The 16,911-nt window shown below is 40.7% G+C and overlaps 2 protein-coding genes across 2 annotated transcripts; one reads left to right on the top strand and one right to left on the bottom strand.

The window, feature by feature from the left end:
- Positions 1-1,807: 1,807 nt before the first annotated feature.
- Positions 1,808-2,170, bottom strand: LOC111864947 (protein GVQW3-like). The gene has a single exon (XM_023852583.1). It carries the CDS (start codon positions 2,168-2,170, stop codon positions 1,808-1,810), a length of 363 nt encoding a protein of 120 aa, XP_023708351.1.
- Positions 2,171-7,098: 4,928 nt separating this feature from the next.
- Positions 7,099-12,308, top strand: LOC111864952. Its single transcript, XM_023852599.2, has 3 exons — positions 7,099-7,294; positions 7,420-7,608; positions 11,877-12,308. Exons 1-3 carry the CDS (start codon positions 7,225-7,227, stop codon positions 12,104-12,106), a joined length of 489 nt encoding a protein of 162 aa, XP_023708367.1. The 5' UTR covers positions 7,099-7,224; the 3' UTR covers positions 12,107-12,308.
- Positions 12,309-16,911: the final 4,603 nt, after the last annotated feature.

Raw genomic sequence — 16,911 nt, forward strand, 5'->3', positions numbered from 1 at the left:
ATGTAGAGCTGATGATCAAGTTCTTACTTTCTGCAAAATCTATTAATTTTATTCCATTATGGTTGGTTGTATCATGTAAACTTTCTGTCCCAATTACCCCTCTGTATTCCTTCTCTTTACCTATTTTGGCATTGAGATCCCCTAAAATAATATATATGTCATAACTTGGTATTGAATCATATGTCTCTTCCATTTGTTGATAGAAATATTCTTTGACCCTGTCTTCTTTTTTCTTCTGTAGGTGCGTGCACGTTCATCAACGTCATATTGAAAATTTTCGTTCTAATTCTCAAAGTGCAAATTCTTTCACTTATTGGTTTAAAGTCTATTATTGCGCTTTTAAATTCTCGTTCTATTACAAAGGCTACACCAAATTCCTTATTGCCTTCTGCTTTACCACTGTAACATATAGTGTGTTTCTTTAAGTCCACAATTCCTTTACCCAGCCGTCTAATTTCCTGTATGGCTGTGATTTTCATATTGTACTTATCTATCTGTTCTAGTACCGATTTCATGGCACCCGGTTTATTGAGGGTTTTCACATTCCATGTACCTAAAGAGTAGTCCATATTCTTTGCCAATTGTCGTCTTCCATTCTGTTGAGGTTTCCGAGGCTTGATTCCAGGTTTCGAGACATTTATACTTTTTAAGGTGAGAGGTCGTCAGCCTCTCGCCCAACCCCCAACACGTGACAGAATCTTACATTAGACCATGACCACTTTCTCCCTCGTTATTTCCAATTAAATATTGATTACTATCCGATCACCCAACGCTATACATTCGAAGTTAATAATAGCGTCATTGAATATACTACAAATGGATAAACGAAAGCATGCCTTGGCTGTTAGAGCTACGTTTTATGAACATGGTTCCCCGCAAACTTAATATTAACTAACTACATGGAGCTGAGCGTTTCTTGAGAAACCGCGTGTTGCGCAGTTAATTAAGAACCTCCCAACATTTTAAGAAACCCGAAAGTTTACTACCGTGTCCCTGTCCTAAGCCAGATTAGTCCAGTCCATACCACCCCACCCTATATCTCTAAGAGATTAAAAAGTGATTGGCACTAAATGTTTTTTCTTCACAGTAACAATTTATTGGAACAAAATACATACAGATTATATTAGAGGTATTCCCTGCCGATATCTATGCACCTTTGCCATCGCTCCGGCAGTTTCCCTATTCGTACAGCAAACCATTCTTTGGGGGTATCGCGCCTCCACTGCTGGACAATTGCCTGAAGCTCGTCGTTGGAGGTGAACGTCTTACCCTGCATGAAGTCTTTCATTGCATCGAAAAGAGCGTAGTCGCTAGGGCCAAGATCGAGCGAGTAGGGCGAATGAGGCAGCACGGTGTACCCTATAGCACCCAGGGTGACATGGTCTGCCAACTGCCACGTGGCCGCGCATTGTCATGTTGGAGAAGAACTCCGCGCCCCCATTTTCTGTAGCGGCGTTGCTGAATGCGTCGGCGGAGCTGGCGCAGCGAATCGCAGTACCAATCACTGTCGATGGTCGTATTGTGGGGCAGCCAATCCAGTAGAAGGATCCCCTCCTGATCCCAGAACACAGTCGCCATTTGCTTCCGGACAAATAGTCCCGGTCGTGACTTCTTGGGAGGAGGGCTCCCGGCGTGCTTCCACTCCATGGACTGGCGTTTCTTTTCTGGAGTCTCATGCCAGAACCCTAACTCGTCGACGGTGACTAGACGCAAAGAACTCCGCCGGATCCGCGCTATACAGCTGCAGCAACTGTTGTCATGTCTCCACACGCTTCTGCTTCTGCGCAATGGTGAGAGAATGGGGCACCTATTGAGCACAGACCTTTTTCATCTTCAGGTCCTGATGGATGATGGTATGCACTGTTCCGCTTGACAAACCTGTTGCGTTCTCTAGTTCATCGAAAGGGATGAGCCTGTTCTCCAGTATCAAGTCGGACACGCGCTGGGTACTGTCTGGTGTGCATGCTGTTGCGGGAAGCCCCCTGTTTTTGCCTCTTTCCGCACAGTCCTTGCCGTCTTTGAACTCTGCTATCCAGCGAAACACGGTTCTGCGACTTGGTGCTGCTTCCCCACATACGGCAGCCAACCTCGTGTGAATGTGTGGAGCAGCCACTCCTCCCCTGCAGAGAAACCACACAGTCCACAGCTGCCCGTGATTGTCTGCTTCCATGTTGTCCGAGCGTTGTGCACGACTGCACCTGCACACCGCCACAAATTACGCAGCGCTCTTCGACCTGTGCGCAGTAGCAACCTCATCTCGTGGCCATAGGCGGCACTGTACTATGTCTTCTTCCCACATACACCGGCTCGCATTTGGCACTGCTACTCTTCCGGAGTTATAGAGGAAGTGTCAATCATTTTTGAAGGACCTAAATAATATTAACCTTCCACCTACGTCTAGGTAATACTAGTAGCCTCTTTCCTTTTGGATTTCAATTTGGGAATTCAACAGAAACGGTAGCGTCCGTTCATTATATACAAAGAAGACTTTGGGATGCTGTATGCAACATTTATCGAATTTTATGCTGAGCGTCGGAACTCCTCTGATATTTTCCACATAGTACTGTGATTGCTTGTTGCTTTGAAACTGCAAGTTGAGGAAGATTAACAAAACAAAGAAATGTAATTTTTATTGCTTTTTTGTTTGATGTATTTCAGCTTACTGAGGGCCACCATGCAGAAGAATGCCTACATTACTCCAAAACGTGATACGACGTCTGACAGTAAAGTTCGCGAACTAGCCGTCGTGTGCTTGCCGTGTGACAGCAGTGGACGGAAATCTCAGTATTGTTTGATGACTTTGGCATATCAGCGTTTCTCAGCTGTGTTGTTGTTGATGTATGGCAGTCTCTTTCTGAGTGACGTCTATTATTGTTTGAGTGTGCTTTTGTGTCTTGCATCACGACAATGCTCCTGCTCACACGGCACTGTCTGTGTGGGAGTTTATAGCTAGTAAATAAATAACTGTGCTGAAACACTTTCCATATTCGCCGGATCTAGCCCCCAGTGACGTTTTCTCTGTTCCCGAAGATAAAGGAAATATTAAAAGGAAGACATTTTGATGACACTGATGACATCAGGAGTAATATGACGGCAGCTCTGAAGGCCATTCCACAAAACCAGTTTAAAAATGGTTTTGAAGGGTGGGTTAGGCGCTGGCATCGGCGCATAGCTTCCAATGTGGAGTACTTTGAAGGCGACCGCAGTGATATTCAGCAATGAGGTATGCAGCAATTTTATCTCGACGAGTTCGCGAACTTTATTGTCAGACCACGTATAATTGTTTTGGAAAAAAAACGCAATGAGGAGTTTTACTGACTACATTTGCGTTTTCTGTTTCACATTCTGCCTGACGGTCCTTTTCTTCCCTCTTAACAAATGACCAGGACCTCAATACACACTGCACATCTCATTTGACGGACTGCACAAAAGCAAGAGGTGGCCTGCGGGCAGCGTAGTAATATCACAGTTCCAGGGGGAAGCATCCACGCTGCAAGACAATTTTCTTTCTGATAACTTATCTTCATTTTAATAAACTATACTAATATTTAGATTTCAGTCTTCTGCAGTATGATGTCCCGCAGCTTGTTAGATGATTACTAGCGCTTCTAGGGAGCAGACTGTCTCTGTCTGCAAGGTTTTACTACTGACCGGAAACTCAGCAAGCTGATATATTATCGAAAATTGTATTCCCTCTTTTGATTATAAACTGACATTATTTGTACTTAAGCAACATCACAGGATATACAGAATTGGAAGTCTAACTACCTAACTAAGTAACCAACCAACCAACAAACCAACTAACTAACTAACTCCATGGAGTCGGGTCCTTCTTGAGAAGCCACTAGTTGCTCATTTACTCAGAATTTCCCAATATTTTATTGAACCGGAAGTTTCATTATCGTGCTCTCAGGAGCGCTCCACTGGTCCCTATCCTGAGCCAGATAAATCCAGTCCAAACGACCCCATCCTATTTAACTAAGATCCATTTTGTTATTATATTCAAACATTCAGTTATATCTTCCTTGTGGTCTCTGTCATTCTGGTTTTCCTACCAAAATTTGTATGAAATTGTCTTCGCTCCAGTGCGTACTACATGCCCAGTTCTTTCCATTCTCCTTGACTTGGTCATTCTAATTTTATTTTGAGAAGAGTACAAGTTATGAAACTCCTCATTATGCAGATTCCTCCAACCTGCTGTCACTTCATCTCTCTTCGGTCCAAACATTCTCCTCAACACCCTGTTCTCAATCACCCTCAGTCTATGTTCCTCCCTTAATATCGCCGGCCATATTTCACACCCATACAGAGCCACAGGCAAAGTCAGAGTGGAAATTTTTTACAACAGAGAAATGGGAATTATGAATTCTGCCGAGAACTCGTTTGTGATTTAGAAAATTGCAGGCCTCTGTAAGCCCGTACCTATGAATGAGCCGAGGTTTATGTAAAAGGTCGTGTTTATGATTGCTGCGCATGCAAGAATAGCCTAAGTGTATGTGATGGAGGCTGACAAATGGATAAAAGAACAGTGTACAAATTTATAACAGATACTCATGCTAAGTTTCGATTGAACTCGGGTAATGCTTGCTACCATTCGGTCCAGAACCTTTTGTCTTCTCGTCTGTTGTCCAAAAACATAAAAATTAGAATATACAAAACTATAATTTTGCCTGTGGTTTTGTACGGGCGTGAAACTTGGTCTCTGACGTTAAGGGAGGAACATAGACTGAGGGTGTTTGAGAACAGGGTGTTGAGGAGAATATTTGGACCGAAGAGAGATGAAGTGACAGGAGGTTGGAGAAAACTGCATAATGAGGAGCTTCATAACTTGTACTCTTCTCCAAGTATAATTAGAATGATCAAGTCAAGGAGGAGGAGGTGGGCAGGTCCTGTAGCACGAATGGGGGAGACGAGGAATGCGTATAGGATATTGGTGGGTAAGCCAGAAGGAAAGAGATCACAGGGAAGACCAAGGCGTAGGTGGCTGGACAATATCAAAATGGATCTTAGAGAGATAGGATGGGATGGTATGGATTGGATAGATCTGACTCAGGATAGGGACCAGTAGAGTGCTCATGTGAACACGGTGATGAACTTTCGGGTTCCATAAAATGCTGGGAAATTCTTGAGTAGCTGCAGAATTGGCGGTTCCTCAAGAAGGGCTCAGCTCCATGAGAAAGTAAGTAAGTAAATACTCATGACAATTTAATTTTGTTGTAAAAATCTCAAAATTCCTATATGTGGAAACTCTACTCGTAAAAGCCCAATATCATAGAAGGGGTAGCAGGTTAATCCTATTAACGCACTCTGTTGAGCTGTAACAGCGGACTGAAATTCTTCAGCTGTGAAAGAGCGGACAACCCTAAATGTTGCGGTCCGATGAAGAAGAGTAACTGCATTGCAATTGTACACTGCACTGGGCCCACTCATTCTGATCAAGTTAGTCATTTGAGTGCAGGAAACGAGTTGGGTTGCATTAAGATTAACTCTTACTGCAAACAGTATTTCTGCATAAAACACTGAATGAGCAAAACGGGCATTGTTTAGAATAACAACAGAAAGTGGAGATTTAAAAATCTAAGAAAATTTATCCGCAAAGTCTTCAACAAAACACTATGGTTGTGTTATTATATTTTCCCAAATTTTTAGTTAGGCGACAACATGAACATTCTTTTGAAACTCAGAGGCATTTTTCCTAAAGTACTTGCGTTTAATGTTATATTTTAGCGTCCTGTTGCACTGATTTAAGTCCATGATTTATTTCACCGTCTTCTAGTGCATACACTTATCTACCTCACTCCTCTCTCTCGCACTACATGTTTCGGCACAAAAGTGCCATCNATTTCTTGTATCTTCTGAAATGTCAAGTTTTCTTTCTAAATTTAAAAAAATTAGAAAACCAACGAGGAAAGGTAAAATTTTTGGACTTTATATAAATAATGGCTAAATGTATAGCTTCACGCACTAAGACAGTGAGATTATTCACTGCAGAGTGTATGGAATTTTCTTTTAGAACACAAGACCAGTCAGAATGATGGAAGACGTTAAAGAGCAACAGGTAATCACCTTGAGCATAGTTGCAATGAGGGGTCAGGGGGATGCGATGACAGCCAATCGTTAAATTGAAGTAAAGAAGAAGAGGTGGATGGTATTTACCAGGAGTGACCACGGTAGAGCTTGAAATAGAAGGGCTTCAGTCGCTAATATGTGAGCATACTAAATCGAGCAGTGCGCTACTTATGATAGAGTTATTGCTTTGATCAAGACCAAGAAAGCATGTGGCTATGTGAATTGCATTTCCTTTAATTTTATTGTAATACTAGGAATTGGAAGTGGCACGTCATTAACCCAATCACAGTTCGATAAATTAAAATCATCCAACATGATTACCTGATACTGATGTGAATTTAAATTTTGTTCCAAAAAGTTTAAGTAATTGTCAATAATTGTCACATTACAATCAGGAGAAAACTAAATATTTCATATTTGTGGATTTAAATTGTTACTGACAGGTAAAAAAAGAAACTCCATGATTTCAGTCCGCATGTGAACCATACCGACCGAGCGACCGCTGCCAACGTTTGCGGATAGAGGATGTCACATGGTCAGTGCAACGAATCCCCACGGCCGTTAATTTCGGTTTTCTAGACCGAAGCCGCTATTTCCTTGAAACAGCTCCTCAATTATCATCACGAGGCTGAGTGGACCCGTTCCAGACCCACTACTTCTCCGAAAAAAATCTGGTAGCGCCGGGAATCGAACCCGGACCTTTGGATCTGTAAGTACTACTACAACTACTACTACTACTACTAATAATAATAATAATAATAATAATAATAATAATAATTCCGCTAAATATCAATAAAAGTATATAGTAATTGAATTTTTAACAGTTCGACAGCCCAAAGGCCAATGTTAATAATACACAAGCAAAATACAACAATAATAATAATAATTTAAAAGGTACTCATAATATCTAAATGGACACTGGATATTATCTAAGTTATACATGTTAAATCTGGTACTCAACATTTGGCATGAGGTCAAAATAAATTTGCCGTTCCTGTCCTCCTTCATTAACACCCCTGTTTTGCGATGTACAGTACTTCCGGTGGATGTCCGTTTTGAAGCAGCCTTAGAAGCTAGCTGATAACTCGTTACAGTATCTGTAATCCTCGACTGTCAGAGCAAGTGTCAACAGCCATTTGTGATTCACCAGCCAGCATGGCGGCATATTTTTCTTATGCGACTCTGATCCTGCAGGGCCTACTCATCTGCACCACGTTCCGACCAGGTAGGCATTATAATTCAAATGCGACAAAGCAGTAGGTGCTAGAGGCTGTGAGAACCACAGTTTGCAAGTTGTTGCTCGTAACACAGAGTTAATTTTAAATTAACTTGTATCTTATTTTCTTCAAGGTATTAATTTCAAATGTTACATTTGTGACTCGAAATCGAATCCCAATTGTATGGATCCGCTGGGTGAAAACATGCCTGAAATGGTAGACTGTGAGGACTTCTTTCCTCTGCTCACTCTACAGCTGGGCATAGACTCCTCAATTTTAACGGAACCCTTGCTCTACGGGTGTCAGAAGCTGGAAGTACAAGGTAAATGTAATGTATCTAACAGGAATATGACTTTGAACTAGTGACATACATAGGCATACGCCAACGCAATGAAAATTTGTTATCCTTATCGAGGAAAGAACATCTCCTTCGTGCCAACTTTCAACTCGTTTAGGTCAATAGTACCAAACTTCTTCACCTCTGAGGGTTCTTTGATACAAATAAAATGTTTGAGCTCCCCAAACACATTAAAACACCCTAAATATGGTAATTACTGATGAGTTATAATTATTTCTATGCTATACGAGGTATGACAATAAAGTTCGCGAACTCGACACCGTGTGCTTGCCGTGGCAGCAGTGGACATAAACCTCAGTATGGGTTGATTCCATGGAAATATCAGCGTTCCACAGCTGTATTATTGTTGATCTATGGCAGTCTCTTTCTGAGTTGCGTCTAATATTGTTTGCGTGTGTTTTTGTGTGCCGTCGCGAGAGTGTTGGAGCTTGAAGTAGAGAAACGATAGGACACAAATTTCTTGTTAAACTTGGCAAGAGTAGAAGCGAGATCAGAGAGATGTTAGTGAAAGTGCCCCATTATCTGTTCCCGAAGATAAAGAAAATACTGAAAGGAAGGCATTTTGATGACATTAATGACATCAGAAATAATACGACAGCAGCTCTGAAGGCCAGTCAACACAACCCGTTCCAAAATTGTTTTGAAGGGTGGGTTAGGCGTTGGCATCGGTGCATAGCTTCCCAAGGGGAGTACTTCGAAGGAGACCACAGTGATATTCAGCAGTGAGGTATGTAGCACTTTTACTGATATAAGTTCGCGAACTTTATTGTCAGAACACGTATTTTTCTGTTATGTTTAATTTAATGTAGCATTCTTCATCAGTTTATTTGTATTATAATTAATTTTTGCGGCCCTCTAAGAGCTCTTTGTTCCCACTCTGATTAAGTTCAGAAGAACAAAAACGATACCGCTACAATTCTCTTAACTGAAGGATGTTATTTTAATAGAGATATGAAGGTAGAGTAGGAACATAATTTGCAGAGAAGTATGCATAAACTTGGGTTTCCAAATGCGTTATTTATAATTTTTATGTCTCATATGTTTCTATGTTAATTTATTGCTGTGAAGAATCTATCGTAAAAGTATTTTCCCATTCTTCCTCCTCTGTTATGAAGCCGGGAAGTTAACCGTATTATTACGTATTAACCGTCTTTAAAATTGGACGACTTATGAGCAAAATGTGTGATGAATTGAGAGGAGGAAATGGGGGTAGGTGGTTAGACGGTCTCCATTAGTTCCAGAAAGCTTCATTTTGAGGAAGGCTTAACTATCATTCCCAACAATGATATGTTACGAACGAATTCACAAGCCGACGTAATAATTTCATTTCAATTATTACTGGTCATTCCCTCAAATTTCTTTAACGAATGCAAGAATCTACATAAAGACATTTTTATCCCTAAAAGAATCAAATGTCAAGCTTGCACAACCATCGATATATGCATGGATAACTTTTACCAAAGCTGTTTTCATTATTCGATTAATTTTGTGTCACTGTATTTCAAGCCCAAAAATGTTGTAACACTTACTTATGGAGCTGAGCCCTTTTTGAGGAGAACCTAAATGTGCAGCTACTCAAGAATTTCCCAGCACTTTATGGAACCCGAAGGTTCATTACCGTGTTCACAAGAGCCCTCCACTGGTCCGTATCCTGAGCTAAATGTTGTAATAATGAGATTTTTTTTAGGAAAATTGCTGAAATCATATCTGAGCTGCTTGTAAATTAATGGGTTATATTTGGACTGATTCGAACTGAAATTAAATTAACAGAACAACTGTCCGTCAACACTTCCCCGTTCAGAAATTTGGGGATATTAACACGTAAACAGATTGAGGTACAGGCGGAGGAGGAACGGACGCAACCTCCCATATTTTCTATGCTTTACTGTCATAGGAAAGCCTAATCAAGATGGGATAGGACTATGCTCTATATCTAGGTAAAGGCTGAACTCCTTTGCAGCCGGTAAGCATACCGGAAAATTAGTTGGAAGCTAGAACTCGCACATTTTCTGATGCTTTCCAAGTTTCGGCCTTGAGGCAAAAATCAAGGTGAGAGCATAAGCAAACATGTTTTTAGAAAAAAAAAAAGGAAGCTCTAAACACCGTACCTGAAGGTGAAGAAAGGGGGATTGAAGTAGAGTTCTCTGCACCCTTAACCTCGGCGCTAGAAAAATTAGTTAGCGTCAAGCTCTGGCGGACGTTACTTTCAGGGGAGAATTTGCCTTGTTATCTATGTGGCCTTATCCATTCAGGTTTTCCTGCTAATATTTGTTATGCAGGAGTTAGGGCTACCATTAGTCTTAATGCTTAGCCCACCTAATACTACATGAATCCATTACCGTAATTTGTTGTGGTTTATTTTAAAACGCTGCCAGTAGCTGAGTTAAATGAGGTAGAGGGTAAAGAACATTATCGGGTTGAAATCTCAAACAGGTTCGCAGCTTTGGAAAACTTATAGGATGTGAAAATTAACAAAAGTTGGGAAATTATTACAGAGAATATAAAAATTTCAGCCAAAGGGAATCTGGATTATTATGAACTGAAGAAGCATACATAATAGTTTGACGAAGGATGCTCGAAACTATTAGCTCAAAGGAAACAACCACATTTCAGTGGTTGCAGGAACCAGGTGAAATAAATGGAGATATCTAGAACTATGTAAGACGTGAAGACAACAAGCATTTCAGAAATAAAAAGAGCGAATATCTGAAAGACAAAATTGATGAACTTGCAAACAACAGCAAAAAAAAAAAAACATTAGAGACCTGTGAGAGTCACCCACATTGAATCAAGCGCTATAATAAAGTCCGAGAAGGTAATATTTGCCTGCTAAATTTCCTATCCAAAATGGTCTAAAACAAGGAGATGTTTTATCGCCATTGCTTTTAGCTTTGCTTTAAAATATGCCAATAATAAGACCAAGGAAAACCAGGTTGGACTGAAATTAAATGGACTCATAAACTGCTCTTCTGCGCTCATGATGGAAATTTACTGGGAGACAGCATGGATACTATAAAGAAAAAAACACAGAAACTCAAATTGACGCTAGTAAGAAGGCCGGTCTGGCAGTAAACGCAGAGAATACTAAACATATATTCCTGTCTTTTCACCAGAATGCAGGGCAGAATCATAGTATAAAGATAATTAAAAGATTCTTTGAAAATATGACACAGTTCAGATATTTGGGGAACGAGAATAAGAAATCAAAATTTGATTCAGGAAGAAATTAAGAGGAGACAGAATTCCAGTAATGCTTGCTACCATTCGGTTCAGAAACTTCTGTCTTCTCATCTGCTGTCTAAAAACTTAAAAATTAAATATATAAAACTATAACTTTGCATGTTGTTCTGTGTGTGTATGTGTGCGTGTGAAACTTGGTCTCTGACATTCAGGGAGGAACATAGACTGAGGGTGTTGAGGAGAATATTTTGATAAAAGAGGGATGAAGTGGTACGTAATGAGGAGCTTGTATTATTAATCAGGTGTAATTAGATTGATCAGGTCCAGAGAGATCAAATGTAAGGGCATGTAGCATGCATGGGGAGAATAGGAATGCATATAGGATTTTTGTGGGAAAGACGGGAGGAAATAGACCACTAGGAAGACCTAGATTTAAGTAGAATGATTAATAAAATGAATCTTACAGAAATAGGATGGGATGGTATGGACTGGATTGATCTGGCTTAGGATAGGAACAAGGGGAGGACTCTTCTGAACACCGTAATGAATTTTCGGGTTCCATCAAATGTTGAGAAATTATTGAGCAGCTGCGCAACTGGAGGCTTCCCAAGTAGGGCTCAGCTCTATGACGTTAATCAGTTAGTTACTTGGTAGCTTTATATACTGGCGATTAGAAGGCTCACTGGTGAATTGGAAATGAGTTGGAAGGAAGTGGTCGTGACCCGATCAAGGTGCTAGCTCAGCAATTCCGGGGAGGAGCTCAGGAAAACTACGAAAAATCCCGATCAGGGTAGCCGGTGCTCCTGATGAAATTCAGAGCGAGAATATCCCGAATAGAATTTTCGAAGAGTTATCGCTACACCAATCTGCATAGTTACCTTAATATTTTGTGAGGAAAGCACAAATTACGATATTTACAATTGCGTACTTTTCTGCAGCCTCCTATTGCATACCTTACCTCGGGTCCGCGCATTCTTATCTTCCTGACCTCAAATAACTCAGCATCAAAGAACAGAGCTAGTAAAATTCTATTGGTTTCCTTTTATGTCTAGATTCGAAAGGAGGACTTGTTACGGTGAGGACCTGTGCAGCTTTCGAAAATGACTCCAGTACAGCATGCGACGTAAAGGATAACTTCCATGAAATGGAAGAGAAATTCACTTTGGAGTTCTGTGGAGTCTGTGAAAACGAGCTGTGCAACGCATCTGTCACGAGTGAAATATCTTCGACCCTCCTGTTTATGTTGGTAGCATTTGCCGCTTTAATTATGCTACGCCGATGAGTTACCCAACTGACAATCCGCAGAAATTGTAGCAAATGTCTTTTCGAGTATTTGAGGACATGACAATTTAAACATGTGAGTCGGTTTGATTGAAGAACATGGTTAATTGATTACTGAGAGATAAAAGAATGATTAAAAACTATTTCATAATATATTATTTGAAGTGATAATTGAGAAAATACTTTATGCAATGTTTCAACAATATGATTAGTTAAGTGATATTCCTATACAAACGGAAAAGGAATTTAAATTGTAAGTACAAATCCTATAACTAGAATTTGCCTTCTGAGGCGTGTTTTGAAAATGGTTGCAATGAAACGTATAGAGACACGAATTATATTTTTGGCGTAAGTGTCGATCATTTCACTATTAAGCTTCCGTTATTCTGTTAGTAAATGTTGAAGAAGGTATTGTTTTCACATAATCCGTGACGTAATTTGCATAGTTAGGAGGCATTTCACTAAACATCACTTTACAACAGAGCTAGCTCGTATGAAACCTCGCGAGCATACCGAAAACCCACATCATCGCTTGAAGTCGAAGGAGCGATACAAGAACCTTTATTATTTGCTGTTAGGACCCGAACTGAGGGCCCTCACCCGACGTTGGTTTCTCTATCCTCTAGTCCACCACAACACTCTTCTAACCGTGTACGCTCTGCACAAAATTTGCTTCTGCCCCGTGAATATTCATCACGTTTACAATTTCAGACTTATAAAATACAAACAAGGCATTTGTAATTGGATATTCTATACAGACAGTACGTATTGTCTGTTCAAAAAGCCTTTAAAATACCATATAAACAAGTTTTCTTTTATTGCTAGTGGGTTGGGACTAAGTCCTTTGTACTGCGGCCAATTCTGGCCTATTGTACCAGCCCCAGATGATAGGTGAGGGTGATTGTGGAGCAATTGATGGAATGAAAATTAGCAGGGGAAACCGAAGTACTCGGAGAAAACTTGCCCCAGCGCCACTTTATCCACCAAAAATCCCACTTTACCTGACCCGGGATCGAACCCGGGCCGCCGCGGTGGGAAGACAGCGACTAACCGCTTGAGCTATGGCGCGGCCTAAAAATCTTATAGAGCCGGAAATCGAACCCGGGCCTCTGGATGTGTAGCCAGGAACTCTGACCACTAGACCACAGAGGCGGTCATAAACAAACTTACATATAAATATACGCACTCTCACATTGTAAACAGATCCTCTGTTACTGGGGACTTATTGATGAGGGTTCATTTCTTTGTAAATCCTTTAAAATACCTTATAAATATAAATTGGAAGGTATGAAATATTTTTGTAGGTGTATCTTCTTCATTTTATTTTAATACACCTTCTCCATTATTTCAGAATTTAAATAGAAAAACTCCGTGATTTTAGTCCGCAAGCGAACTGTACCGACCGAGCGACCGCAGCTTGTCGGCGAAGTTTAGTGCCAACTTTTGCGGATAGAGAGTGTCGCGTGGTCAGCGCAACGAATCCCCATGGCCGTTAATTTCGGTTTTCTGGGCCGAAGCCGCTATTTCTTTGAAATAGTTCCTCAATTATCCTCACGAGGTTGGGTGGACCACGTCCCAGATCCACTACTTCTCAGAAAAATTCTGGTAGCGCCGGGGATCGAACCGGACCTCTGGATCTGTAGCCAGGAACTCTGACCACTAGACTACAGAGGCGGTCCAGAATTTAAATACGTAAATCAATTGTCATTTGAACTCTTCATGTGCAGCAGTTCCTAGCGCAGTACAAGGGCTGACTTTCATATTTTGTAATTCTTTTCCAAGGTTCTTGTGACCTTCGTTACAATTCTTGGCCTACTTTACATATATAGGTACGTTCTCCTTACTTCCTCCTTTTCTAAGGGAAAAGAGCCTTATGGTGCCATTTTGTCTGTGCATGGAAATCTTGCTAGTAGACACAATACCTACTTCGTATCTTTAAAGTTATTTTAAGTGTTCAAAATCTCATAATTATTATATATTTTTATTTATCTCTCGTCCGGCATTCTAGAAACGTTTCGGGAACTAAATCTCTTTCCGTCCTCAGGTGAGGTGTAGGTCCACTGCCACCACCACCACTATTAATCCTACTTATCATTATTAGGTGAAGGAACGTTTTTCTTCTAAGCATGAGTTTATTGGATAAGAAAACTTTTATTAAGTTTAAGAAACCAGCAATTGTCAAGAACGCGATTTATACGAGAGAAACAAATTCTTTCGGAGTGAATAAGAATGTATGAGACATTCCAACCTGTACAAATGATGCAAAATGCATTAACAATTTGGAAACTTAATTAATAAAAAATGTTAATTATATCTATGAAGTAATTCGTCCTCTTATATTGTAAACTTGTAGTTTAATGTGGTTTGCGCTTCCACTATTGGAAATGCTGATCTACGTGTACATAATACTGAATGTATGTTTGCATTCAAACATGTGATCGTATTCTTGCGTTTGCGCATAAATTATTTTGGACCATAGCACAAACCCTCCAATTTACTGCGCTTATTTCTGGGACAAGCTGTGTATTCTGCAAGTTATCTTCTCAATTGCAGGGTTGTATGACAAATATTCTGCTGGCAAGCATTGGGCTACACAGTACAGCATTGTGTTTCCTTAAACTTACGGAAATGTCGCTAGATGGCAGGAGAATATCGCATTGAGGAACGGTGTCGTGTTCCACCATGGGAAAAATTAATGGCTCAAATGATTTTAATAGCTCAATATACATCTAGTTGTTTCCTTGGCACTACAGCCCCAGTGGGCCTAGGCCTACCGCCATGAACTTCTCTGTTCCTTTTTACTTCGGTTTTTCTAGATCTTACACATTCGGTAGGACTCCTTGGGCGGGTGATCAGATTTACACCTAGTAACAACCTCAAATGCCGGTCACGGTAGCCGAGCGGTCTAAGGCATGTACTGTCTTCCCTCGCTTGGAAACCGGGATCGTGGGTTCGAATCCCACTCAGGGCATGGATGTTTAGTTTGTGTGTGTGCGTTTTTCTGTGTTTGTGTACAGGTAGAGGCCTTGCGACGAGCTGATCACCCGCCCAAGGAGTCCTACCGAATGTGTAAGATCTAGAAAAACCGAAGTAAAAAGGAACAGAGAAGTTCATGGCGGTAGGCCTAGGCCCACTGGGGCTGTAGTGCCAAGGAAAAAATATTGCTCCACAATCACCCTCATCTATCATCTGGAGCTGGTACAATAGGCCAGAAGTGGCGTTAGTACAAGGGACTGAGTCCCACCCCACCAGCGTTAAAAAAAATAGGTATGACGATTTCTTGTGAGGTTCCTTACACATGCCGTTGTGACAGAGGCCACATTTCGAAAGTAATTCCTTTCGGTTTGCTAGCCATTGCTGCTTTAGTTGCATGTTGCACTGGACGAACTATAAGAAATATTTCTATTTTTAACTGTGCCAAATTTCTTACCATATTTTTTGTATGCTGTATGTGGTAAAAGTAAAGTTATCCCTGCAACAATCCGTGAAGACCCATAGGGTTGTGAGACATCGATGCTCCCACATTTTCTAGACAATCGGCTCACACAAGGCGGTGAGGTTGTCAGCCTTACGCGCCGGCCGCCCTTTACACCCCACGAAGATTCCTGGTGTTCATTTTTGTTAGAGGCTGAGTCGACCAAAGAGCAATAGTGCGACTGGAAAGGTTAGGTCAATTGAAAAATCCAATGAACTCAGAGGGATTCGAACCCGCGACCTTCCGGCTTGTAGCATAATGCCTCAACCAACTACGCTACCATTTACCTAATTCATATTTCTAAAATAACGCATAAAGCACAGAAAATTATTATGTATTTACATACCGTTGTACCATTGTACTATTATTACATTATTATTTATTTTTTAACTATGTCTTGGCTTATTACGAGTGATTTAAAATTATAGACTGTAGAAATGAAGTACTTTTCCATCACACTTTTGTCTGCATGTCTTCTGTATTATAATTTAAGGAGTCTACCAAGAAAGACAAATTATTGTGAAACAAATTCAAATCTCTTTTGCCTCGAATTCCATTAAGGAATTATCATGTTTACAAGCCTCTAACTCTTAGACTTATGTCTAAACAAAAGTTTACCATCGCTACAAAGACGTCTGGTGAGTGCAGATGTGCAGTCAGTATACTGACGCGATGATGTAGCTTTGCAATACTTATTTCATTCAACTATTTAGATATTTAAACGAAGTTCAGAAATTAATATGAAGAGAGTAAAGACTGGATTACTGCAATATATTTTCCATTCTGGAGTGAATGTTTGTAATCTGTTAATAAGAAGCGTGTATGAAGTAATGGTAATTAGGAAACATTAAACAGAATGAAAATCGTGGTCGAATGCGTAGCCCTCCTGTGCCGTGTTTTGGAAGTCCAGGTTCAAATCTTGGCCAGCATACCGACCGATTGTAGTGGTTTTACTCAGACCCTTCCTCTTCATTAATTTGCATTCCTTGCTTCTCTTCTCCTCTGTTCTCCGTCGCTTCCCTTCTTGTCACTATAGAAACCGGGACCAGACGATTACCGCCCACGAGCTTCTCTTTTATCTGGCCAATTTGATTTCATGAGTTGCCTCGTAAATTCTGTTTTAATTCGCCCGCATTTTGAATTAGTCTTCCTGCTTTTTTTATTGCTAGTGGGGTGGGACTAAGTCCCTTGTACTGCGGCCATTTCTGGCCTAGTGTACCAGCCCCAGATGATAGGTGAGGGTGATTGTGGAGCAATTAGTGGAATGAAGATTGGCAGGGGAAACCGAAGTACTAGGAGAAAACCTGCCCCAGCGCCACTTTGTCCACCAC

This window comes from Cryptotermes secundus, unplaced genomic scaffold (assembly GCF_002891405.2).
Source record: "Cryptotermes secundus unplaced genomic scaffold, Csec_1.0 scaffold200, whole genome shotgun sequence".
Taxonomy (NCBI): Eukaryota; Metazoa; Arthropoda; class Insecta; order Blattodea; family Kalotermitidae; genus Cryptotermes; species Cryptotermes secundus.

What these genes read in the sequence shown, in the direction of transcription:
- LOC111864947 (XM_023852583.1), bottom strand. Translation starts at nt 2,170, where the DNA reads ATGGAAGCAGACAATCACGGGCAGCTGTGGACTGTGTGGTTTCTCTGC.
- LOC111864952 (XM_023852599.2), top strand. Translation starts at nt 7,225, where the DNA reads ATGGCGGCATATTTTTCTTATGCGACTCTGATCCTGCAGGGCCTACTC. An exon ending in CTGCACCACGTTCCGACCAG is followed by an intron (nt 7,295 to 7,419) that starts GTAGGCATTATA and finishes ATTTTCTTCAAG; the next exon opens with GTATTAATTTCAAATGTTAC. An exon ending in TCAGAAGCTGGAAGTACAAG is followed by an intron (nt 7,609 to 11,876) that starts GTAAATGTAATG and finishes TTTTATGTCTAG; the next exon opens with ATTCGAAAGGAGGACTTGTT.